Genomic DNA, 27,327 nt, shown 5'->3' on the forward strand with positions numbered 1-27,327 from the left:
AAAAGTGGGCACAGTTCCCCACATCTGATGCCAGTTGTGCCCACCGCTCTATTATTTCTAATTGCAATTCCACCGTTGCTACAAGGCATTCTTATCACTGTTATCGGACCGTATAAATAACGAGTTTGCCCCCCCCCCCAATCGAGAAATGACCCCATGGTAAATTTTATTGGTAGCTACCGTGGTTATCGCGTACACTTTTTCCAAGGCAACAGAACACCGGCACAGGCGAACCTCGTTCTCTGCCTCGATTGGGTCCGAGCTGGGACCGGAGGGCGGAGCGATGTCGCGTCACTTCCTGTTTAGTTCCGGGGTCGGCCAATTACACGTCAGCTAATTCAACTCCTACTCCTTTCTTTGGTGACAGGAGACGCCCGCCTTTTCCGGCCCCGTTGGGAGCCGCTCGTTCCACAATATGGTGAGTTCCCACCTTGGGGGGCGGGGGGAAGTTGAGGGCCTCGAGCGCTGCGTGGCGAGTCGGTGCCCACGGTGGTGCAACCGTGAGGGGATGCTAGGAGGGGGACGTTGACCGGCTTCCCAGTTCTGAAGGAGGGGAGTTCCCTGCAGCAGGGAAAGGTGGCTGTCAGGACTGGAGAATAGCTTTCCAAAGGGAAGGGTCCAAGCCTTTTTGCGCAGAAAGTTCCAGGTGTGTGTAGAAGGCGGTTTGTTAATCTCTGCTGCACCGGAGAGTCCTGTTTCAGGTTAAAAGGGGAAAATGTAGCTGGGTTACAGCCCGCTGTATCCGATGTGTGGGGTTTCCTTGAGAGGAAGTGTGGTGCAGTGGCTGGAGGGATGGCTCATCGAACCAGATAACCTGGAAGCGTTATTTGATTAGGAATTTAGAATAACAGAGTTGGAAGGGACCTTGGAGGTCTTCTAGTCCAACCCCCTGCCTAGGCAGGAAACCCTACACCACTTCAGACAAATGAATATCCAACATCTTAAAAACATCCAGTGTTGGAGCATTCACAACTTCTGGAGGCAAGTTGTTCCACTGATTAATTGTTTTAATCACATGTCATGAAAAAGGTATACTTGCTTCCCTTAGCCTCTTACATTATAATACATCCTTCTATGAAAGACCAAAAGAATAATTTGCTAGTGAATAAATGACCACCTGTAGTCTCTGTTCAAGAGATTGGAGCAAACAATTGGCTTGCTGAGTGGTCTGGGTTCAGATCCTTTTAAAGCCATAAAAATCCTAAAGTACCCATAAGGTGTCTGCTCTGAACCTAAGAAATGTTATGGTGATTATAAAGCCACCTCAACATTCTTGAGTTCTTAATAGGGTAAAAATGCAATGAGTGAATATTTTAAAGCTAGCTGGCAATACAGTGGATATGGAAAGTCTATACAGCTCTGTTAAAATGCCTGGTTTTTTGAGATATAAAATCAGACCAAGATAAAACACTTCAGATTCTCCCCCCCCCCCCCCCCCAATCTTCAGTGTAATATGTAAGTGTCCAATTCAATTGAAAACCAAAATGAAATCTTTTGTGGGGAGGAAATAAAACATTACAATAATGTGGCTATGTAAAGATGCACACCCTTAAACTACGGTAATACTTTGTTGAAACTTCTTTTGATTTTATGACAGCATTCAGACTTTTGGGATAGGGGCCTATCAGCATGGAACATCTGGCCTTGGGAAACTTTGCCTGCTCTTCCTTGCAAAAGCGCTCCCAATCTGTCAGATTGCAAGGGCATCTCCTGTGCACAGCCCTCTTCAGGTCATCCCACAGATTTTAAATTGGATTTAAACTTGGGCTCTGGCTGAGCCATTCCAAAACTTTGTTCTTCTTTTGGTGAAGCCTTTCTTTTGGAGGTATGCTTTTGGTTGTTATGTTGACAGTTGAAATGCCTCTTCATCTCCAGCAATTTAGCAGAGACCTGAAAGTTTTGTGGCAACACTGATATTTGGAACTGTTCATAGTTTTGATTAAAGGTCCTGTTCCAGTTGAAGAAAACAACCCTAAATTATAATGCTGCCATCATCATGCTTCAATGTGGGTAAGGTATACTTTTGGTGATGTGTAGTGTTGTTTTTCCACCAAACATACTTTTTGGAATTATAGCCAAAAAGTTCAACACTAATCTTGTCATCTTCAGACCATAACACATTTTTTCTTCCTGTTTTTGTTAGACTTGATGTAGGTTTTTAGAAAATATAACTGGGCTTGGATGTTTTTCTTTGTAAAAAAAGGCTTCCATCTTGCCATCCTATCCCACATCTCAGACATAGGAAAAATACAGGAGGTTGTTGTCACATGTAGTATACAACCAGTAGTTGTCAGAAATTCCCGCAACTCTTTTAATGTTGCTATAGGCCTCTTGGCAGTCTCTCAGACCAGTTTTCTTGATTTTTTCATCAATTTTGGAGGTATCTCCAGTTCTTGATAATGTCACTGTTGTGCCATATTTTTTCCACATGTTAATGATTGTCTTCTTTGTGTGAGGGGGCAGTGGTGGGTTCTGGATCCTGTTGCAACTGGTATGGTGCAACGGTAAGGAGCTCTGGCGGGTGGGTGGGCCCTCCGGAGCACCGGAACGGAACGGTACCCAGTGCTCCAGGCAAGCACCTGTACACCTATGCAGGGGCATACCGCCTGCAACCCACCACTGGGGGGGGGATTTATACCCTTCTTCTGAAATGAGATCCCTTTATACTTTGTAAGCTCTTTACGGACTTTTTGCTTAAGAGGCAACTGAGTAAATAGCAGAAAAATCCTACTAGCAGTGCTGGACTTTATATGGGCTTGATCAAAGTCACTTTAATTGATGAGAGGTGTGTACTGACTACTATTTACCATCAGTTTGAATGTGATTGATTAATTCTGAACACAACCATATCCCTACTTATAAGAGGGTGTGCACAGTTATGCAGCCACATTATTCTAATATTTATTATTATTTCCCCCCTAAACGTTTTCAGTTTGTTTTTCAATTGAATTGTAGAGCGTATATGTTACATTAAAGGTGAAACATTCTGAAGTGATTTATCTTGCCTTTTTTTTTACATATCAAAAACCTGGCATTTTAACAGAGGTAAGGTACACATTTTATATAGACCAGTGGTTCCCAACGTGGGGCCCATACCCCATAGAGGGGCAATTTGATTTTTAATGGGGGAAATTTGAACCTTGTTTAAACCAAGTTAATGGCCTTTTAGGCTTCCTCCATTTGAGTAGAGTTCACTTTTTGAGTAAAGTAAGAATTATATGTCACGGGGCATCAGGATTTTAGAGATGCTTAGGAGGGGCAAAAAAAGGTTGGGAATCACTGATATAAACTGCATATATTAATGGATTTACCATACCTTCAGTGAGTGTTTTGTTACTTTTTAAATGTTAGCTAGCATGGAGATTATATTTATTGTGATAGATTGCATGTAGAAATCAAATTCATGATTTGGAATGTTAGAAAAAAAATAGAAAATTTAGTAAACAACTATTGCTATCTTCTTTGTAGGGAACAATATATTTGTTTCGCAAATCACAGCGGTCTCTTCTGGGCAAGTTAACACAGGAATTTAGAACAGTAGCTGCTGATCGAAGGGTATGTTTTTGCATTTATGGACAAGAAAATAATTTAATACATAGATGCTTATTTTTTACAGAGTCTTAAACATGTATACAGAATCAGTGACTCTGATTTGTTCCTCCATCACTTTTAACCTATTTCCTGTTCCAGTTGCTCCCTATACTTTCCTTATATTTGTTCCTTTGTTACTGTTAAACCTTTTTTATTCTTGTAAATTGCATAATAATTGTAACTTCGATGTTATGAGATGTATCTAACATACGGTTATTATTGAGCAACATTATAGGCTAGAGAGATTGAAATATGCTTAATATTTATAAGCAAGCCTTTGACATGGAAGTGGCTTTTGGCTGATGGAAGCATGCTGAAATTTTATTCTTATTATTTTCTGGAATTTTCTAATAGGATTTAATTGAGTTTTCATTGTGTTACATAATATTTTATAGTTATTTCTTTTAGCCCTGTTGAATGTCATGTGCTGATGGAAGTAGAATGTCAGTCTGACAAATAAACAAATGGGAAAAATGTTCCAGTCAGTATTTTCTTTATTAGTTGTGAATATTTAGTTTTTTTTATTTGTTACATCTATTCGTTTATCTAATTCTGTGTCTTTTTAACTTTTCTTTGTTAATAGTGCAACTGTCAACATGCATTCATTTTATTTTTATTGAGTTTGATTAACAAATAGTATTCCAGGCCAAGGAACTCTGTGCAATGCTGAAGAGAAAAGGCTGTTGAACTTAGTTGAACAGGTAGTCCTTGACCCATTTGTACAATATCTGTGTGAAGCTATAACAGCACTAAGAAAAGTGACTCATGACCAGTCCTTGCATTTACAACCATCTCAGCATCCATACAGTCACAAGATCAAAATTTGGGTACTTGGCAATTGGTATGCATTTACCATTGCAGTGTCTTAAGGTCACATGATCTCCAATTATGACCTTCCTAGAAGGCTTCCAATAATCCAAATCAATGGGGAAAGCTGGATTCACTAAACTGTAGTGATTCAGTTAACTGTAGCAAAAAAGGTTGTAGAATTGGGCACAACTCACTTAACAATCACCTTGCTTAGCAAGAAAAATTCTGGTTCCAATAGTCATAAGCCGAAGACTACCTGTTGGTCAATAAATCACTATTTGAAAAATTATGAATACATTGATCCTAGACTATGCTCTGGCATTCTTTCTTCAGCAAAGAGATTAAAGCCATGGGAATCCTGAGCTGAATGTTCAATATTTTATCTGTAGATTATAAGGATTTTTTCCCCAATAAAACCCACTTCATTAAACTTGTTTCAACTGTTGTTATTTACAGTCATGGAAGATCTTGCTGTTTGGTACAATAAATATATTATGTACTGCATTCCTGCTTATGTGGTGTAGTTCTACAAACAGCATAGGTATGTTATCCTTCTTTTAATGAGATGATTGAGCTATACAAAAGCGGATTAATATTGACATAAAATTGTATTTGTGAGCATTATTGATATCTAAGGTTTTTTTTACTTTTTTCTGTTCCTAAAGTCATTCTTATTATTTCTCCCTTGATGATGTGAAAGGATATTAAGATAAATCAAAATTAATTCTACTAAATGTGAAACTTTGCTTACCTTTATTGATGCCCACAATTCTATTAGTTGGATGCACATGCTTTATGATGACATTGTGCTAAAATATCTAAGAATTGAAACAACTATTGCAAGTACAGATAGTCCTTGCATTAGGACTGCAATTTGGAACTGGAATTTCTATCTCTAAATGACGTTTGTAAAACACAATGTGATTTATGCCTGCATTACTTAGTGACGGCAATTCCTGCAGTCTCCGTTGCCGTTGTTAAGTCAGGATCATGGATCATTAAATGACCACCTTGTCACAAAATCCTGCTGGCTTCTAACAACCGATCAGTGTAAAAGCTGGCAGGAAATTGCAATTCCCAGGTGGCTTGCAAACAGGCTGGCAGACAGGAAGTGGCTGCTGATGGATGGGGAAAGATGCATGAATGGACAGAGAAGCAAGGTACAACTGCAATGAGGCTTGGAAGGTGCAGGAGGATGTGCAGGTGGCCCACAAACTGTGTTTTCGTAATTGTGGGAAGCTCCAACCATCACTGGTTGCCAAATGTCCAGATTGTGATGACAAAACAATGGGGGTACTGGAATGGTTCGAACTTTGAGGACCAGTCATAAGCATCACTTTTTCAGCACGGTCATAACTTTGAACAGTCACTGAATAAGTGATCATTAACCGAGGGCTACCTACCGTATACATTAGACTGTCTATGTCATTCTTAAATTGTGCAGCATAGATTATCTTTAGTGCTCCTTGTTATTGCTTTTTGTCTGGAGACCCAGGCTATATAGACTGATTTGCAGTTTAAAACTTTTATTTTCACTTTCTGTATGACAAACCCCACATAATGACTCCCATCACATACCCAGGTATACCCATCTAACTCAATGTCTTGTTTGTTTTGGTGGGGATGGGGATGAAACATTGAAGGAGGCTATAGATAGGAATAGCAGTGTATAACTCTTTGATTAATGTTGTATAGGTTCATGACTAAAGATGTGTCTACATTTTTATTTGCATAGTACACAAATAATTTTTAAATTGTCATGCCCAATTTTCTCGAGACCGCAGTTTTATATCTTCAGATGGAGAAGTTATATACTAATGATCTTGAGTGTGTCTGGAGGTACTAATACTGACTCTTCCTGTCCCTGTTATGTGATCTTTATTTATCATTTAGAAACTGTTCATCTCCCTCATAGAGGGACTCTGGGCAGTACACAAATAAAATATTAAAAACATAGAACATTAAAAACCTGAAAATTGAATATAAGAACTTAAAATAGTTAAAAACCTACTGAAAATATTGAACATTATTCTAAGGAAATGTGACACTTGGTAGATAAATGTTTTTCCACTCCTGCTCTAAGCATTGATCTAAAGGGCAGAAATGTAAGAGAGATACTCTTCTGCTCTCAATAATCTATTCTGTAACAGTATGCTTCCTTCCTTAATTGTCTTGCTGCCGGCTCTATGTTGCTAAGATTTCCCACAATAGTGGCCTTGAGTTGTCTTAAGAACCTCCTTACAGTTATGATTCTGCCAAACTAGGTAACTTGCATAACCACTTTGATACCTCTGTCTGGCTAACTATGTAACTTGCATAACCACTTTGATACCTCCGTCTTATGCAAGGAACAATTTACCCTTCACCAAGAACCAATGAATATGCACTATTCATATATTTTATTTCTTTTCCTTAACTTCTTCAGTCTTCACTCTGTCCTCCTCCATTTCACAGCACATACAAAACTTCTGAAATCCTAGCAGTAAATCTACCAACTCCTCTGTTGAATATCCACTATTATGCCATTTGCAATAACACCTGAAAACTCCCACACAAAATTCACAAATAGCCTCCAAACCTTGACAGATGCCACTATACAAAAAAAGTCCCAGAGGTCTAAACAAGTTCCTTGACAAGCTTTGTGATTTGGTAGATGGATATTTATTACATAGGAAATTGCATAAAGCCCAACAATTGTTTATTAAAAGCAATAGTACATTTATTTACTTACTTAACTAAATTATTTTCATCATTTGTTTATGTCACAGTAAAATGGCCATCTTCTTTCCACAGCTTTAACTGCATATACCTATCTAACAATCTTTGATCTTTTCAGGTATGTTTCCTTTTTAAATTCCTCAGTTAATTTTGTAACACTTGTAAAAATAATGTCCTTTTATCCATGGGTTATGGTAAAAAGCTTTTAATATTCCCTAATAAATCCTGTTTCTCTTAGTTAAGTAAAATGCAGTCCCATTTTTATCTATTTAAGATTAAATCCAATAGAATTAAGTGGATTGGATTGCCAGATATATGATTGCACCCAAATGACTTTTCATTGCATAGGAGATAAGTCCATAAAAATAGATCCCACTGTTTTCTAATGTCACATACAGCAGAGAGAGACATTTTTCAAAGGTCTGCAAACAAAGGAGATTTAAGCATGTTTAGGTCCCATTATGACAGCAGTGTATTTTGTCTTGAATCCCCACTTTTATTTTCTATGCAACTTGGTGGTAAAAACAATTTGCTTTTTAAATGAATGGCAAGCCTTTAGATATCCCTGTCAGCCCCATAACATAGGCCAGGTCAGGAAACAACAGGATATCTACTGGTTCTAGAAACCACTGGATCTCTACTATATTGCTATAAAGTATAATAACAAAATCTTGTATGCCTAATAGGTTTCTCTTTGGTCTGTCATATACTAAAGAGAATCAAAGCGGGGTGATCTTGAATATCATTTTCACCCCCTCTTTCTCAGGGCTGAGTTGGTGTTTACACAACCACTCCTGCTTTTTCAAGATTAACTCCATACTCCCCTACATTAACTGAGATTGCAGTACTCTTATAAAAAAATAAGTCTGTCAGCATAATGGAATTTAATTCTGACTAAACATATGTAGGGTATTACCACTGCATTAATTGATATAAAGAGACAGTTGAACCGAAAATGTGACACAACCTGAAAAAAGCACCCAATTTGCGGACTTCAGATACAAGAGACAATTTTTTGTCAGGGCATCATTTGAACTTAATGTACCATGTCCATTGTTTCTGAAATAGTCTAGACAGTTTTCATCAATTTGCATCATTTATATCAATCCACTTCATTTACATAATGACATAATTATATATTTTAATGAAAATAATATACATTTGGATTAAATAAAAATTCATATTTCATATACCGACCTCCCCTTCAGCAGGATGTTAAGCTAAGGATTTGTTTTATTATTGGCAATTCCTTAATATGTTAAATGATAATTGAATTTTGAAATGCTGGATTTATTTTATATAATTTTTAATAGCTACATTTCTCTTATTTTAATTTTTGTTTCATTTTTTTATTTAGCTTAATAACATGCTTAATAAGTTATTGGGTGATGATGAAGAAGCCCAGTTCCTCATATTCATTTGGGTAAGTTGGATAATTAATATTTTGTTTCTTTTGAAAATATTATTTTACTATGAAATAAACATGTTATTAATTTATTAGTTCAATTTTGTTTGTAAAGAGATTTTATAAATTCAAGAAAATTATAATGCAGACGTTAAAAGAGCATTATATGTAATGTTTAATACTGTACTGATTTGTGCCCAATAAATTAAAGGGTGCTAATTTGAAATATGCATATGTTCATTTGATCAAATATGATATTAGCAGCCCAGAAATCACCAGTCTGTGGTTGATAGAACAGATCAGGCTCTATGCAGTTTTATGTAGACTCTGGGGCCCTTATATAGTTTTATTCTCTTTATGGAAGTAAATCTTTCTTATCACGTAAGGGGGAAAGTGCATTTTTAAATTTGCAAGAATGGAAATTTCTTTTTACATTTCTTACTAGATGTATTTAATGTAATCTGTATTTTTGAAATCTCTGATGCCTTGGAGTTCAAACTCTGTAGCTAAATGAAGCTGTAATAGGCAGGGTTTTGTTTCAATTAGGTATAGTAAAACTGGTATCTGTAGGCAATCTCCTTTCAGAGCCGTTTTCTTTAATTAGTCATATAAGATTTTATAATTTGCTCTTGTCATACAAATGTATTATCCAAGCTACTTATGTGAATTAAATTTACATTATAAAATGTATCAAGAATAAAAGCAACAATATAAATACAAATTGCAACAAACAAAAAAAGTAAATTCATACTGTTGCTGAGATAACAATAGGACATCTTTGTGAAGTCCTCGAGAGAGAGGAGCTAAGTTAACACTTTGTCCCTTATTCAGCCTTTGCAAATTCCTTATGAACAGATAGCAGAGAATACATAGCTTTTCATCAACCTCAGTAATGTAAAATAATCTTATCTGCCACAAAGCTAAAATTAAGCTATCCAAACTTTAAGGCGCCCAACCTGTTTTTTTTTAACTGCATGTAAAATCAAAACTATTCATGAGTGGTACTCCCTAACAATGACACCCTAATTGCTAGGTAACATGAATTAAACCATTGAACTTAATAGAACAGAATAATTCCAAAATACATGGAAATTATTCAGTTGCCCAACTTATCTGGCCTTCCCTTAACTAACTTTTAAAATGTTTTAATAAAAAGAAAATAACAGCAAAAGTAAATAGCACATGTTAATTTTCTAGCATACCTTCTTGCACCCACCTCAATGAATGCATTATACTTTCTGATTAATAGTCTTATTATTTGCACTGATTTTTAAATGCTTAATTTCCCAAACTGCAGATTTGAGAGATTTGAAGTCCTAGCAGTATTTGCTTCAACGGTTCTTGCACAACTTGGAGCACTTTTTATACTTAAAGAAAGGTATTATTGTGCTTATTATTTAATCATTTTCAAAGATAATAGTATTTCCAGTGCTAGAACACTTCTTTTAAAAAATAGCAGCTACAAAGGATAATACGATGTTCTCCATGGATACAGCAGGACGGCTCAGGAGTGGGTATTTTCATAGCCTGATTGGTCGAGAGATTGAGTCAATAATTCAGAAGCCACGCCTATGACTCTCCTTCCTTGACCCAGTTTAACTTAGTCTGGTCTAAGAGAAGAAGTATTTTCCTTGGCTCCACTTCTGAATTAATTTCTCAATCCTTGAACAACTTTAAAAAGAAAATCAGATTAATTGGACTATTCAATTCTAAATTGCTGGAAGGTCTAGAGAGGCAGTCTATCGGGTTGGCTAACCCCACAAGGGGAAGATCCTTGCCTGACTGGCCTCAGGGAGCAGAGGGATGCTCCTCGCTTGCGGATGTTGAGAGGCTCCTTAAAATCACCTGTTTGGGCTTCCTGAGGCAGCTACATGAACAGTGGTGGCTCCAGAGCTCACCGGAGAGGAGTGGTAGCCATTTTGGATTCCAAAAGCACAGGCAGCTTGTGGCGGCCATTTTAAGCACCACCATGTGGAAAGAGCTGCAATCGGCTTAGAGATAAGCCGATCACTTTGATCTGAGTGTGAAGAGAGTCGCGGAAGAGATAAAAAGCCTCAGACATCGTTTGGAGCACCGCTGCTGTTATCAAGGGCCGTGAGTGGCAGAGCCTGGCTTAGCCATGCCTCGCAATAGCCCCAGTAGGCAGGCTGGCACTTCCAATGCCCAGAGCCAATCCAGCCCACCCAGGAAGGCCAAGTCTAAATCCAAAAGAGGCAGGGCCCCTGTGGTTCAGTGCCAATCCAGGGCAGTGGAGGGGGATGAACAAGGCAGGGAGAAAGCCCTAGAAAAAAGAGTGGCCAGAGCTGAGAGGCTTCTAGTCTCTGCAGACTGCAGCATCAGCCCTGCTCATAGGTCCAGATCCATCAGTGGAGAAGAGCCCTTTCCCTTTCTCCACAACACTCTGGGAGGGGCAGGGAAATTTCTTTACCACCCCCCCCCCCATGTCTGCTAGAAATGTGGGTGAGTTACAGGGTAATCCCTTTGGCTGTACCACCTCCAGCATGATTCCTCATACCTCTGTAGCTCTTAGGGGTCCTCCAACCATTAGGGATGAATCCCCTTCAAGGGATGAGTCACCCCCTGAAGATTTCATGCAAGACATCCCTGAGTGCATGCAACAAATCAGTGCACAGGCCATTTCACATGGCATTGCCTCTGGCCTACGCCAGCAAGACAAAGCCCCTGCCAAACAACTTGAGAACAAAGGGCATAGCTCCACACGCAGGGAGACCAGGGCCCCTACTGAGGTCAGGCCTATCTCACCTTCGGTAGCCAGTGAAGCATCCTTGTTGGGAGGGGAGCCCCAGAGGAACCTTGATTTTCAAAGGATGAGGAGTCTTCCAAACCGGACCCTCCTCCATTCTCTGGCTATTTTCCTCCATCGCTGTTTAAGTCCCTCCTTTGCAAGGCCAGGACAACAGCTGAATTGGAGTTACCTGTCCAGGTTCCTCCTGCTCAAGCACCTACAGCCCAACCTCAGCAGGCCAAGAAAGATACCCTATTCTCTCAGCCACAACCAGACAAGGAGGAAATACCTGCCCCAGAACTTTTTCCCAAGGTTGTCAAAAATCAGTGGCCCGCCCAGGGGCGTTTCCCAACCTAGGGGATAGTGATAGCCGATTCTATAATATGGATCAAACTTTCACCAACATCCTTCAAGTTCCAACAGTTGATGCACCCTGGCTACATCCTCCACCCTAGTGGCGGGGGATATTGCTGACAACCTCAAACCCGAGGACAGGAAGGCGGAGCTTACCCTCTGCAAAAACTTTCAGGCGGCTGCCTCGTTCTTCAATAGAACATCCTTGTGGCTACAACAGGTTCAAGAATGAATCTCCCCTCAGGACGCACGCCTCCAGCAGGACTTTGATAAACTACTGGCTGCCACCTAGTTCTCAGTGGATGCCACCCTCACAGTGGTGAAGTTCGCTTCCCGGGCCCTGTCATCGTCTGTTGCCACCAGACGTCTGGTCTGGTTGTGCAACTGGCAGGTGGATGCTAAGTCCAAGTGGAGGTTAGCGCCTGCACCTTATTCTGGGGATCCTTATTTGAAGACTCTCTCGACCCAATATTGGTCGAGAACAAAGATAAAAAGAAAGTCCTCCCCACGTCTGCCACCAAGCGCACAGAAAAACGGCCGGCACCTTATTTTCGCAGACCGGCCTACAGACCTATAGACCACGAGACACCATCTCACAGGTACTATCAGCCTTGCCCGGATAGACAGGCGGATAAGGGGTTTAATAAGGACAGACAGAGATTTCAGCCTCAGTACCAGAACCACTATCAGTCCCAGGGCATGAGGCCCTTTTGATGGGGAGGCAGCCGTTCCAGCTACAAAGGATAATACGATGTTTTATTCACAGTAAACGTCATAGATTTGCTGGTGCATGAAGGACTATATATGTGACTAACAGATTTATTGTGTCTTTTCAGTGCTGAACGATTTGTTGAACAACCAGAGATTCATACGTAAGCATTTTAGATTAACTAATAATAAATATTACAAGTATATAATATTGGCATAATTAATAGGGCCATTAGTACATTACTTTATCTATTAAAGCAGAAAACTGAAAACAAAATGCTGTCATGACTTTTAGGTCAGTGACAAAAATCCACTTGAATTTGTTGATCTGGGATGTTTGTTTAATACAAATGGATTTTATATAGAGATAACTTTAAGTCATACATGCAATGAATTGGGCAGAAGTCTTTTTAAAAGGCTTTGTCTGATTTATATTAAATAATAATAAAGCTTAAATTTAATGTTATCTGTAATTTCATCATAGTTTTGGGTTCCATGGCTACTAAAAGAAATGTAAAATTTTTGTTTTAGATTTTAGATTTGTCTGAAAGTTGTGAGGGTTTGGATGGGAGACAACTTGCTAAATTTGAATCCTAGCAAGACAGAGTTTGCCCATTAAAGTGCTCTGGAAGCTCCAGTATATCTCTTGATGAGGAATCATTTCCCTTGAAGGGCTGGCTCACAAATTGAGCTTTTACTTAAGCAGCAAGTAGAAACCACAGATGGTGGAACCTTTGGCCAGCTTTGGCTAGTATGCCATTTGGAGCTCTACCTGGGGCAAGAAAATCTTGCTACAGTGATTCATGCCCTTGTTCCCATTTATTTATATTATCGTAAAACGCTCAGTGTGGGGTTGCCTTTAAAGACAATTAGGAAGCTTCAGCTGGCCAAAATTGCAGTGGCCTGTGTACTGTTTTACATTTGCCTGTGGGACTATATTACATTTGTGCTACAAACCTTGCATCGCCTTCCTATCAGATTGTTGTTGCAATTTAAAGTATTGATGTTAACATAGAAAGGCCTCTGACTTGGCACTAAGTTACACTCTTGTTCACCCACTAAAATGAGGTTGGCTTGTTTAGTCTTAAGAATTCCATCAGTAAGTGCTTCCCCATTTCGTCCTGGGGCAGAAGGCTAAGATGCTGCTTTTTCACGAAAGCGTTACCCGCTCTAGAATGGCCTCCCACTGTCATTTAGGCTGACTCCAACTTTGGCTGCCATCCAGAAGCGCTTGAAAAATGATATCTTCTGAAGGGCTATTGAAACTTGAGGTCTAGCTTTTGGGTACTATAGTTTTTGTAAGTTTCAGGGTTTTTATGATTGTAACTGGGCTCATAGATGTTTTTATTTATGTATTTATTTATTTAATGTATATGCCGCCCATCTCATTCAACAACTCTAGGCGGTTTACAGCATAATAAAAAGATAACACAAAACAATTTAAAAATTAAGATAGATTAAAGACTAAAAAACTAACAGAACAGGTGACATGGGATTGGGCATCTCTCTATCAAAGGCTCATGCATTCCCATAAAACCTCTGAAAGTCCTGTACAGCAGCACAGAAATTTAATAAATCTCTCAGCTAATAAGGTCTCTATTTACATAAGAGTTGTTATATAATTAAATGGAATCAGGTAAACTTTAAAAAAAAACCACTGTAGTTAAATGGAGCCTAATGGTAATGAAGAATAAATAATATACCTGTTCTTTGTACCTGACAATATGCTATATTGATAAAGATTTTTTTTTAGGGGTCGATTGCTGGTTGGTACCTTTGTGGCACTCACTTTCAACTTGTTCACAATGCTTTCAATTAAGAACAAACCATTTGCTTACGTGTCTGAAGGTACATTTTGTTTTGAAAAAGAAAATATATATTTTAATTTGATAAAAGTTTAAAAAATGATATTATATTAGTTAGTAGCCAAATGTTATTTGTTGTTGTCAGCAAACACACAACTTCGATCCCTTAAATCTTTGATAATACTCAGAAGGACTAAGAAGAAACTAGATGTATAGCAGAGGCATCCTCATTTTCAATATCTTAGAACAGCGGTTCTCAACCTGTGGGTTGCGACTCCTTTTGGGGTCAAATGACCTTTTCACAGGAGTCGCTGAGGAGCCTCCCACAGAGAGGCTGGCGAGAAGCCGGCCCAAAGGGAAGGAGTGGCTCAGATTCCCCACGTGGCGGAAGGAGAGGATGTGTGCGGGTGTGTAGGTGGGGGAAAGTAGGAGCCAGAATGGAGGCAAGGAGGGGGAGAAGACAGACGCTAGGAAAGCAGCTCAGTCCAAGTGATGGAGGTTGATGGGCAGAGCTACGGAAGCCAGGAGGTATCATTTCTGAGGTGTAAAACAAGGCGGGGAAAATAAAATAAAGGAATGTGGAGTGCGCGTACACTGAGATTCCCTATTAAGACTGTTACCCATGCTTAGCATGGGTAACAGTCTTAATAGGCTTTGGCCCCTCTCCTGCGGCTCTCTGCTGACCCAATCGCGCAATCTGCTCTCCGCCCCAGGAAGGCACGAGCCTCTCGCCTGCTTTTGCAATTCCGCGTCTTTCGCAGGCAACTCAGGGTCAGGAAGAGCTCCAGCCCTTTTTTTGCGCTCATCTCTTGCATGCGTGCACACAAGCAAAATATCAAGGCGGAGGGGACCACGACTCCTCCCGCTGTCGCCACTGCACAATGAGGTGAGTAACTGGGTACGCAGCGCAGGAGACTCCTTAGCGCCAGACTCAGGTCAGTGCAAGCTGCGGTCCCCTTCGTGTTGGCTCAGGAAGGAGGAGAATGGGGAGCAGCAGCAGCAACCGGTTGGGTGCAGGGAGGGAACAGCTCTCCTTGCGCAGGGCTCTGGAACTCTGCATCCAGAGATGACTGCTCCAGCTTTTTCCTGAGTCAACACGAAGAGGGAAAGGGAAGGAAGGAAGGAAAGGAAGGAAGGAAGAAGAGAAAGGGAGAGGAAAAATAGAGAAAAACAGAAATGAGAGGGAGGGGGAGAGAGAGAGAGAGAGACCCTATTTCCACAGAAAACACTGAGCCATGAAACCTTGGTAGGCATGTGGGGGGGGGGATGTCATGTGACTGGGTGGGAGTGATGTTGAGTTGGCCACACCCACCCAGGTTTTGTGGCTCCCGGTGTTACATAGTAGCAACTAAAATAATTTTATGGTTGGGGGTCACCACAACATAAGGAACTGTATTAAAGGGTCGCGGCATTAGGAAGGGTGACTCCCTGGTTGGGGATCTCTGCACTGCTGGATTTTCCCTTTTGGTTTTTGTGATTTTGGAAACTCTCTTATCTAGATTATCTAGATTCATGTAAAAAACATGGTTATGTTTATGCCGAACTACGCAAATGACTTTGAATTTCTACATCTGCATATTTGAAATGTTAGAGAGTTGCAAGATATGGACAGGCCTGCAAGTCCTGTACCCAAATGCCTGCTAACTATAAGAGAGAGCAAATGAAACAAGAGGAAGTGCAGGTACTCCTTGACCTATGCCCACAATTTCAGTTCTTAAGTAAGTTGTTCCGTTGTTAACAATTTCAAAGTTGCTAAGTGAGTCGTAGCCAACTTTATCACCTTTTCTGCCATGGTTGTTATGCGAATTACTGCAACTGTTAAGTGAACCCAGCTTCCCCCACGCATTTGCTTCTCAGAAGCCAGCTGGGAAGGTAGCATGTAACGATCTCATGACGCCAGGATGCTGCAACCATTGTAAATATATCCTGGTTGCCAAGTGCCTGAATTCTGATCATGTCACCATTGGGGATGCTGTGACGGTCCTAAGTGCAAGGATTGGTCATACAGTAAGTCACTTTTCAGTGCGGTTGTAATTTTAAACAGTTGCTAAATGAATGGTTGTAGGTCGAGGACTACCTCTAATTTAAACTTGTTTGCCCAAATCAGTTTAATCTTCTTTCAGTGCAACTTCCTTAGTACAATTTATGCAAATTCTTAACAAGAAAAAAAAATATGTAGAACCATCCCAAATTCTTTCTGACCTAAGAGTGGACTATGAAAATTCTTCAGGTCTTATATTTAAGTGTAATATAACTAATGTGTGATTTGGGTGGTAGTTTAGTCTTGCAATAACATCTGGAAATAATCTTGACTTCAAGTTCTAATAATCTTTTTCAATTGCTCTTGTGATTCTGGTTAATAGTATTTTGAAAACATAACCATGCTACATTATAGTTGAATAAAGTTGTTTATGTCTTTGTTTTTAACTCAGTTTGACCGTAATTATAAAATTGTGCTTTCAATTAGTAGAATAATATCTTGTTTATTTTAATTTTAATTTATCTTTAGGCTGATTTTAAAGGTAGAACTTCCTTTAAATATACACTGTAGTAAAAACAATAAAGGAATTCCATTTACCCAGCATTCCAGGACTACATTTTTTTTTAAAAGTCAATGAATACTTAGAAGATTGTTGCCTTTTTTAAATAGGTTTTTTTTTTGATAGAGAGGAGGTGCTAGTGAAGTAAAATTTTCAGACAGAACTTTTGCCCTACAGTTGAACTTGATACAGATTTGAGCAGGATTATATTAGACTTATGATATTTTGAATGTTCTCTTAATGAGCAATTACACTATTCTCTGCAGCGGCAAGTACAAGTTGGCTTCAGGAACATGTTGCAGATCTCACTAGGAGGTAAGTTAGAAAGAAAAGGCCTTCTAAATCAGAGTGTGCTATTTTCTTTGGCCTGAAGGATGTATTTCTAATTTTGACATCGCGGTGAGTAAGGAGAGACTTTTTTATTAACAAAATAGCTCTATTGTTAAAACACCCATCAGGTGGATGTGTGATGAGGTAGTTTCTTGTCATGTTTTAAAAGTGATAATCCTGAAACTTTAAGACACTTGTTTTCAAACTTGACAACTTTAAGATGTGTGGACGTCAACTCCCAGAATTCCTCACTGAGCATCTTGCAGAGTTTGAAAAACATTGCTGTAGGACTTTATGGAGCCTCAAACTTTTTTTTTCTACCTCTTACGGTGTAAAGCACAGGTAAAATAAGGTTTCTACAGGCTAAGAAAAAAAATCAAAATTCTGGTTCAGTCCATTTATACAACAGGGCTCATTCCAGGTTGTCCCAGGATTGGAATGTTGCGTCCCCATGCCTCCAAAGGTGTGATACTTAGGTTATCCATATCTTTTATCTCCTAGATCACAGGTGTCAAACTCAATCACGTCATGTGATGTATCGAGATATATCGAGACTTTTTTGTGGAGCTGGGGTGGGCGTGGCCTGAGCACGATGCCAGTTTGACACCCGTCTTAGATACTTTCTCCCACTACCAGCTTACTTACCATAGTCTTTTATCGTTTTAAAGAAAATGTGGGTTGAAGCTACACACTGTTTTTATTTTCTAAGAATGCATATAGGAGCTCTCTTCTGATGCGAATATGATACTAGAGGGTGGTGCTTACTTTGAAGCATGTCAGCTGGTCCAACAACTCCCCCCCCCAATTTGTAAACATGAATTGCTAAGCAGAGATGGTATTTAGAAGGTAAATCATCTCTATCTGCATTTGCACTTAATATTAGTTTAAAAACCTAATGCGCTTGCATAGCCAATTGTTCTAGGTATTAGCTTGGTCTTTGAAAGAGAGAGTTCCTAGTATGGGTTTTAAGCAATAATAAATTTAAATCACTCCGAAAAAAGCAAACACGATTTTTAAAAAATAGTTCTTTCTTATGCTAAATTCCAGTAGTTCCCTGAAAATAGCTGGAAATTTCTGTTTCTTAGCAACTTTGTGCTGTGACATAGACAGAGCTAATGAGACTAGCAGCCCAAGTTCTTGGGTGTGGTCCACTGTGCCATTCTTTTGATTTGTTGCCATTGCCAAATATATATTGTTTAGAAGTTATACTGTGGAAATTTGATTTATTGAAATGGCATCTTCTTGTCTTTTTTGTTTATAATCACTTTCTCACAGAAGGGTGTTGGTTTCTATTTTTAAACTATGTTTATTTTTCCTTTAAGCAAATGGCCAGATAATTTGTGTTGAATATAGAGGTTGACAAATTGTTATAATCAAAGTCACAGCTCAAGAATATGAAAATAATTCAGTTTGTTAAAAGAATATTAGATTAAATTTTGTTCTGCTAGAAGAGGGCATGTTCCTTTTCACCCATTTATCAGTTAATATGAAAGTCTTAAGTGGTAAAAATCAAATAGTATCAAATTTCCTTAAAGTCATGTTCCTGTTATCTGATAATCATTGGGAAACTGTCTTAATTAATGTTTCTTGAAAAAGGCTGTATCCTTACAATCCAATATACTCATAAAAACTGTTAAAATATGCAGATAAGACATGTAGAGTACCTAAAATGTAATCCTAACCTAAAACATTATTAATGTTCAGATAGATTATATGGGTGAAGATTGTCTTTTAGATAACCTGACATAAACTGGGCACAGATTTAAGGATTTAAGCAATAGATCAAACTGTTTAATATTTGAATGCTAATTCAGAGTACTAAAATTTTGTTTTGGAATAAGACAATGGGGGAAAAAAACACTTTTGGTAGCCAGAAAAAAATGCATTGACATAGACCTGTAGCGATGAGGAATTGAATTTGATTATATGGATTCAAACTCTTTTTTTACTTAGCTCTAGATTATCTTCTCTTCCAACAGCATTCTAAAATTTCAGATGAAGATTTTTTTTTTTTTTGGCATCATAGTTATCCCATTAGCATATTTCAGAGAGCAACTGTAGGAGCTACCGCCATATGGATAAGAGTGTGCTGCCTCTTAGCTTTCTTCACTAATTGATACTATTTATTGTTACTTTTAGCTTGTGTGGTATCATTCCTGGGCTGAGTAGCATCTTCCTTCCACGTATGAATCCATTCATCTTGATTGATCTTGCTGGGGCTTTAGCTCTTTGTATTACATACATGTTAATCGAAATTAAGTGAGTACCGTTCATTGGAATGATAACATTTAACAGACGCTTGATACTGAAAAACAGAGATGCCTATAATGTTACATTTTTCTCTTTCAGTAATTATTTTGCAGTTGATACAGCTTCTGCAGTGGCTATTGCTTTGATGACATTTGGTACAATGTATCCCATGAGTGTCTACAGTGGAAAGGTATTGCTTCAGGTGAGACAAAGAGTTAAGACTTTGTACTAGCAGTTAGAGAGTAGCCAAAAAAAAGCAGCATTGCTTACTGAGATCAGCAAAACAACCACAATAATTCATTCTGGAAAAAAATTAAGCGTTGTTCTTTAATGACGGGCCTGGCATCAAAGAACTTGCTTTATGAACCCTTTCTTGACAATTTGTTATCTAAAAATAGAGGTTAACAGCAACTTTACCCTTTATTCCAGCGACCACTAAATATCTTTCTTTGTCCAACCTAACTTCTAATTTTACATGTAGTACTATTTATCAATTTATTATCATATCCTCAGCTTTAGTAGATCATAGTAATACAGATAAAGTTTTGTGACTTGCAGGAGCTGTCAATGAAGAGTTGGTTAATTAAATTAACTGGAACGATAACTTGCATATTCTTTGCAAGAAGATTTTCCTAGTAAGAAGAGCTGGGGTTAGAAGTTGATAGGAGAAAAAGAAAGATAGCAGGCAGGGATGGCTCCCCTCAGAGGAGAGGTTGATTCATCTGCCTTCTGATGGAAGAGACAGTAAGGTTAATTATTTTACAATGGACTCTCTGATTACCTAGATCGTTGTGCTTATTTGTACTATAGGTTGCATGTGTACAGTTTGTCCTCTCCGTTTATTCTCAATAGATACTTTAGATTGACAACGTCTTATATGTAATTAGAATGATAGGTCTATGCCCAGACTGATCTACTTCTTGAGGTCTGATCCTTTAATTAAATCACCTCCTTTGTCTTGTTATCAGGTTGTCCTGCAGTAATGACACTCTTGAACATTAGAAAAGGATTGTCCAGACTCAAAGATTGGGGGAAGGCTAATTTCCAACTATAACAAATGATGGCAACTCATCTTAGAACAGGAAACTGGGTACTCTATCAGGGTACTCTTTAGAGTTTTTGGATGGTAGCTGGCATCAGAAAGGCCCTAGATTTGTCGGGAAGCTAAAATAATAGGTAACCTAGGAGATAGAATGAATAGGGTCTACTCCACTATAGGTGCCAATAACAAAAATGGCTAAATCTCTAGACAAATTAAATGGGTAGATGACTCATAGTGTTGTTAGAATTTTTTAAAATAATACCAGAACTTTGTTACAAAAGAACAAACTGTCAAGGACTAACATTGTGGTTTAGTATGTCTGTGTTCAAACGCAGAAAAGGTGCTGCTTATGTGAACTCACCCATTCAGCAAAACTTTTAAAAAATCCTATTTGAATAATGTATCTTTCTTTTCAGAAGCATTCACATAATGTAGTCAGATGTATTCCTTGATACCGATTGCTCATACTTTAACAGCATCCTAATTACTAATCATTTGTGTTGTGGCTGAATAAATTACATTGTGAAATTGTAAACCTTTTTTTAGACGACACCACCTCATGTGATTGGACAGCTAGATAAACTTATACGAGAGGTAAGTTAATATAAAAAGGCCTTCATAGTTTGGGGCCATCTTCTCCCAGTTGTTTCTATCTGTCCAGTTTGGTGAGGCAGTTGGACATGCTTCAGGTCCTATCAGCCAAGGAGTGTCAGCTGTGGGTACCAGGAGACATGCCTTCTCTGCATAGCCCCTGCCCTCTGCAATTCTCTCCCTTCAGAGTTGAGGGTAACCATGACCTTGCTGGCCTTTTGCAAGGCCATGAAGACTTGGTTGTGAGAGTGTGTTAAGAGCCCCAGTTGCTGACTGTATTAACATCCATAGCAACGTTTTTACTTGCTGCCATATATATTTATTTTGTACTGTTTAAATGGTTTTAATTGTTTTTAAGTTTTATAAAACATAATGCAATGTTTTATTGCCAAGAGTCACTTGCTGAGATGCATGGTTATAGAAATCAAATAAATAAATTATGGGACACCTCTAATGGCAATCCAAAAATGCCTTCTTATTTATAAAATATGGTAGATTTGTTTTATTAAGCTGTTACAAACAGTGGTAAAGGATAATGACACGTCTGCTAGAAAACAAGCAAGCTCAGAGAACACCAAGGACCCCTTATTCCAAACAGTCATATTATTGTTTTATTATTATTTTATACAGTAACTTTCTATGTCTTAAACCAGGTTTCTACTTTGGATGGAGTTCTAGAAGTTCGAAATGAACACTTCTGGACATTGGGGTTTGGTTCACTGGTATGTATTTAACCACTTCAATGACTTCTTTCTCTAAAAAGCAAGAATGAAGAAATACACTCTAATAGTTTCTCATCTAGTGATTGCAGGATGCACTAAATTATTTCAAAAGTATGTTTCTTATTGTGCATTTGTCCCTGTCTATCAGTTTTATATATCACAGACTGATGAACCTTTCTTAATTTGTCTTCTAGGCTGGATCAGTTCATGTGAGAATTCGAAGAGATGCCAATGAACAAATGGTACTTGCACATGTGACAAATCGGTTAAGTGCGTTAGTATCTATTTTGACTGTTCAGATTTTCAAAGATGACTGGATTAGGCCTACTTTGGCTACTGGACCTATCGGGAACAATATGGTGAACCTTTCAGATCATTACATTATTCCAATGCCATCTCAAAAAGCAGCGGAAAATTCTGATCATGTTACATCCACTCCAACGAAACCAAGCAGTCCACCTCCAGAATTTGCTTTTAACACACCAGGTAAAAATATGAACCCTATCATTCTCATGAACACTCAGACAAGGCCCTATGGATTGAACTTCAACCATGGAACTGTACCTTACAGCAATGTCTTCACTCAAGGCTTTGGATTGCCAGGAACAGGAGTAACCCAGGGATTCAGGACTGGCTTCATTAATGTTCCCCAGAGATATGGAACTGGCACTCGAGGTCAATTAAGGCCCTAATAAACTCTTTATATATTTATTGTTTCAAATTACTTCAATTATTTTATTGCTCATTTTTCTACAAGACTGTTTGATTTCCTGGTAAACTAGTATCAGAAGTTTTCAAAATCATGAAAACGTGCACTCATCGATTGACTTTTTTTGATGCAGTTATCCATTTCTGTGACTGTAAAGCCATAGCTTTATAAAAAGTTATTGCAATTGCATATATTGCTGGTCTTGTAAATAATTTCAATGGTTATGTGAAAGGAACTCCAGAAAATAATGGTTTTGCAAGGTGACTATTAACAAAATTATTTTTTTTAAAAAGTTTGTCTTTGATGTAATCATACAATCATTTTTAAGAGTTATACTTTCTGAACAATGGAAAATGATTATTTGGTAAGTCCAGCAAATTTCCTGAAATTCTGGTTGATATTAAAATGCTTATGGGTATTTTTGCTTGTGGAGTGCAGAGGAGACATCATGAAATATGACAGTGCGGGAAGACAATGAAGGTCATCCACCTACCTATAACAGATTATTAAGAATATTATGTCCAATACGTTTCTCACATGCATAGTTACTTTTCTGGAAGAAAGAGGACATCAGAGATTTTAAACAGGAACATGTAGACGGTTAGACTTTAAAGACAAGTTTCTCCCCTCCTCCAAGAGCATAGCCCTGAGGGGAAGAGCTGTAAATTTCAGAGAAAGGGCTATAGCTGTTGTAGAGATCCAAAGAGAGGGATTCCTATGGTGGTGCCTAATTACAGAGGAGGGAAATGGAATTAAGAGCAGAGATGGAGATTCAGAAATGGTGAAGCAAGGTGTTGTGGCCTGGCAACAGACTCAAACGATGAAGAACTTGGGGAAGAACTTGGGCCAGTTCTGGAGGGCTCTGATAGATGTTCTGCATCGGACTCAGAGATACAGCCAGGGCTGTCTGACATTTCCCAGCCACCGGAGAGCAGCTGTCTTTGGAGGCTGAGATGAGTGAGGAGGAAGAACAGCTGGGGCCTGTTCCAGATGCATGTATGCGTAGAGCATTTAGGAGAGGTGAACAACGGAGGACAAGGAGTCAACTCGGGAAGCAAAGCACATGTGGACACTGAATGGCCCCTCCTGGCTGGGGAATAAATAGAAGGAAAGGGGAGTGGTTGTCGTAGGAGACAAGTTTGTATTTCTGGAGATTTTGCTCATTGTGTTTCTTGCATCAAAGATTGCTTGCCAGAACTTACCAGTAATTTGCAGCCTTTTGGCTGGGAGCTCAAGGCCTTGCAATTATCACAAGGAACTGATAAGGTCTGTTGCTGCTGTTAACTTCTTGCAAATTCTTGCCTGGATTTTTCGGTGGGTGAATGCAATTAATTCACAAGAGGTAAATAAATAGGGGGTTTTCGTAACAAGGAGTCTGTGTCTTGCTTCTGCTAAGGCTGGGTCAGAACACAAGGAAGGCTCTGTCTTTATCTCCTATCACCAACATAAATTTCAGACTGAAGAGAACTGCTGCAGGTGGACCAAACGGAAACAGCATTTGGATTTTCATAGATTGATTGACAGGGAAGGAGATGCTGAAAAATACAGCCCAGAGCTGCTGAGCAATAAAAGAAGCCTGGTTTTGCTACTATCCTGAAAGAATCTACAATAAGATGGGTTTACTGATCTAGCGGCTGCTGTTATGGTAATTTCAACATTTATTCTTTTCAGCCTGATTGAAAGATTGCTTCGTTTTAAACCCTCTTCCCTCTCTCCCCTTGAATTTCTGACCCAGAACTTCTGTAGCCTGTGCTATCTTTCCTGGTGCATACATATGCACAAACGTGTATAGATGAAGAATGACCCAGAACAAATACACTTCACCTGGTTACACAAAATATAATACAGGGGCTTTCCATACCTACTGCTAGGGAAGGAGTTGTAAAAAAAATCCAAAATCCATGCTCGACAAGTTTTCCCCACCTTGTTAGCACTCCTGGATGAAGGGCAGCAAAAGGTTTTACACAGGAGACTTAGCTCGTATTAACTGGAGCCCATCTGCTTTCCACCAAGCATGTCAGGTTGAATCTGTTTTGTTCCGCTAATAAGTATTTGGGTGATGGAGTTGTATACTTACTACTTGCATTATGTGTCGTAATTGGTTTTCCCTCAGTGACATCTTCCATTTAAATAAATGAAGGATACTAATGGCCAGTTTAGGGTTAGCCAAGGTTTCCACTATGGGAAATCAGAAGTGACTAACTTTTTAAACAGCATGCTGAAAAAAAGATCATCTCTTGTTTTCCCCCATTAAAGAAGGTATCCATTTATCTTGAGATATTGAGTGTAAGCATGATTACCTTCCCTGGATAAGTCTGCTATTCCTTTATAAACAGAAAGTCCTTTGAAAACTCTTTGATCTATTTCCATCATGAAATTACGAGATTATAGGCAATTTACCTATAGCAAATAAAAAGGTATGAATAAACATAGAGTGGTTCTTAAAAGTTTCTGAACTCTTCAGAATCATTAATATTGCTGCATAAATATGACCTAAAACACGATCTGTCCTCCGCACAAATCCTAAAACTGGATAAAGAACCAGTTAAAGTAAAAAAAGTCAAAATAGTGTACTTGTTCATTTATGAAAATAATGTAAAGCCACGGGTTTCTGTGTGGCAAGAGCATGTAAATCTCTAGATTTATCAATTCATTTGAAGGAGAAATTAGAATCTGGTTTCAATCAATTAGTTGAAATCAGGATCAAGTGTAGGAGGTCTAGCCTTATTTAAAGAACAGAATTCTGGGTATTCATATCAAAGTGATCCTCACAACACCGATATGTGGAACTGTGTCAGCTCAAACGAAGAGTTTTGACAACCTCAAAAAAAAAACATGGTGATGCTCAGAATAACATTTAAAGAACTAATCTCTCTTTTGTTGGTGAATATAAATTTTCACAAGACCAACATCAGGTCAACTCTGAAAAAATAAAGCATGGCATGGTTGTAAGGAGAAAGCTACTTGTCTTTTTTTTTAAAAAGGAAAATTATTACCAATTACAATATTGTATTTTATGGAACAATGTTACATGCCTGTTTATAATGGTATTTTCTTTTGGAGCAACTAATTAAATCAGATTTTAAAAAACTATGGTTTTTTTTACCTTTGTCTATAACAGTTCAACCATTCTCACATTATGCTGTATAGTCTACTGATTTAAATCTACTTGTGATGCACAGGAATTTCTTCTGTCCAAAGTTATATTTAAATGTTGCTCCTATATGAATAATTTCTCCTTCCCTAATATATAATTGTTATACAGCTTATAAAATTGATAGAATGTCTTCTTTCCTATGCATTGGCCTCATTTTGTATGTTTGATTTCTGATGTCCCCTGCCAGCTTTCCACAAGGGAACTCCATGAAGAAACTGACAGGAAGTTACTCCCATTCCCTATGCTTCCTCCTCCTATTCTGTTTCTGTTTAGGTAAGGAAATTTTTCCAAGTCTAGTTTCAACTAACAGCTCCCCCTACCCTTAACAACTACTAGAGGAATCGAAAGAATAGAATATGATTGTAAAGGCATGGTTTTAGGGTTCGTTGCATTTTGTTCAACCATATATGTGCAGTATCTACCCCATTAATTATAGTGTGTTTATACTATCTTATATAACCTCCTATCTATACTGAATTCCTATTATGTCAGAAATTTTAAGCTGCTGACAGAATCACATATTGCCTATCCTTATAGAAAAATGTGCTTAGATGAACAATGCTTGTAAAATTACAGTTTTGGAACTCAAACTTATATAAAATTAGCTATTATGTTGTCAAATTAACGCCAATGCATGGTGCTGATATGTAATCGATGAAAAGGGGTTTTTCCTCCAAGGCAGAGTTATTTAGTACTGATTAGTATATTAAGATTAATGCACCCATTTTATATACTAATTAGGAGAGCCAGTTTGGTGCAGTGGTTAAGGCACAGGCTAGAAACCTGGGGATTGAGTTCTAGTCCTACCATAGGCACAAAGCAAGTTGTGTGGCTTTGGGCCAGTCACTTTCAGTCCTAGGAAGGAGGCAATGGCAACCACTTCTGAAAAACCTTAACAAGAAAAATACAGGGCTTGTCTAGGTAGTTGCCAAGATTAATATGAAGTATATTAACTGTTGAATCATGCTGCCATTGTGGGCATTGTTTTCTGAGGGTTTTCAGAGAATAAAATAAATGGAGGAATGAATGTTTGCTCACGTCTGCACTGGAGGAAGGTGACAGGAATTCTTAAATGTAGCCTGAAAATATGTTGATAATATCAGTGGATTTTACTACCCATCTATGATTCACTTGCAAATTTGAATATCATTAATGTCAATTAAGGGCTAATTGTATGCTGAGATCACTCATCATCAGATAAACTGTAATCAGCCAATATATATTTTACAGCATGATTTAATGAGATGTAGATTAATGATTTGCATACCTGGTTCAGAATTGTAGTCCAGGCAGTTATTCCCTATTTTTTTATTGGCACTCACAGCTATAGAAGACTACAACATTGGCACCTTAAATAATATTTGGGAATCATTCAAACAGCAGTGCAATAAACAAGCCACATACAGTTTTTGTTGTTGTTTGTTTTGCAGCCCTTGTCTTCTGCACATGTGTGAGTTGGCAGGTCAAAGGTGTTCAGATTCTCACCCTGAGATGCTTAATTGTAACATGTACATTAAAGATTAATAGAAAGAAGTTAACATCTAAGATATATAAACACTTCCCATTCATTTTTAAATTAAAAAGTCAATTAAATTAAAAATGGTATTTTGATCTTTTTTTTCTTTTACATCCAGCTTCTCATAATAACATAACTAACTTTTACACTGCCAAGTGTTTGTTGCTTAGGAATAAATTTTAAAATTTCACTAACATTATAAAATCTAAATGGACAATCTTTCAGTTTTTGTCACAGACAAGGCGTAAAGTAAGAGATCTGATTGCTATATCTACAGCAGGGGTGTCCAAACTTGGGAACTTTAAGACTTGTGGACTTCAACTCCCAGAATTC

At 38.4% G+C, this 27,327-nt stretch overlaps 1 protein-coding gene across 1 annotated transcript; it reads left to right on the plus strand.

Moving 5' to 3' along the window:
- Positions 1-293: 293 nt before the first annotated feature.
- On the plus strand, positions 294-27,182 carry SLC30A6 (solute carrier family 30 member 6). Its single transcript, XM_081941031.1, has 14 exons — positions 294-418; positions 3,469-3,555; positions 4,858-4,942; positions 7,195-7,237; positions 8,477-8,542; positions 9,822-9,902; positions 12,461-12,496; positions 14,086-14,180; positions 16,944-16,992; positions 19,147-19,266; positions 19,357-19,459; positions 20,846-20,893; positions 21,544-21,612; positions 21,807-27,182. Exons 1-14 carry the CDS (start codon positions 416-418, stop codon positions 22,302-22,304), a joined length of 1,383 nt encoding a protein of 460 aa, XP_081797157.1. The 5' UTR covers positions 294-415; the 3' UTR covers positions 22,305-27,182.
- Positions 27,183-27,327: the final 145 nt, after the last annotated feature.

The sequence above is a fragment of the Natrix helvetica genome (assembly GCF_964273705.1).
Source record: "Natrix helvetica genome assembly, chromosome: 2".
In the NCBI taxonomy this organism is placed as follows: domain Eukaryota; kingdom Metazoa; phylum Chordata; class Lepidosauria; order Squamata; family Natricidae; genus Natrix; species Natrix helvetica.

Coding starts and splice junctions, on each gene's coding strand:
- SLC30A6 (XM_081941031.1), top strand. Junction 12,497..14,085: donor GAACAACCAGAGATTCATAC/GTAAGCATTTTA, acceptor ATTTTTTTTTAG/GGGTCGATTGCTGGTTGGTA. Junction 16,993..19,146: donor GTTGCAGATCTCACTAGGAG/GTAAGTTAGAAA, acceptor TGTTACTTTTAG/CTTGTGTGGTATCATTCCTG.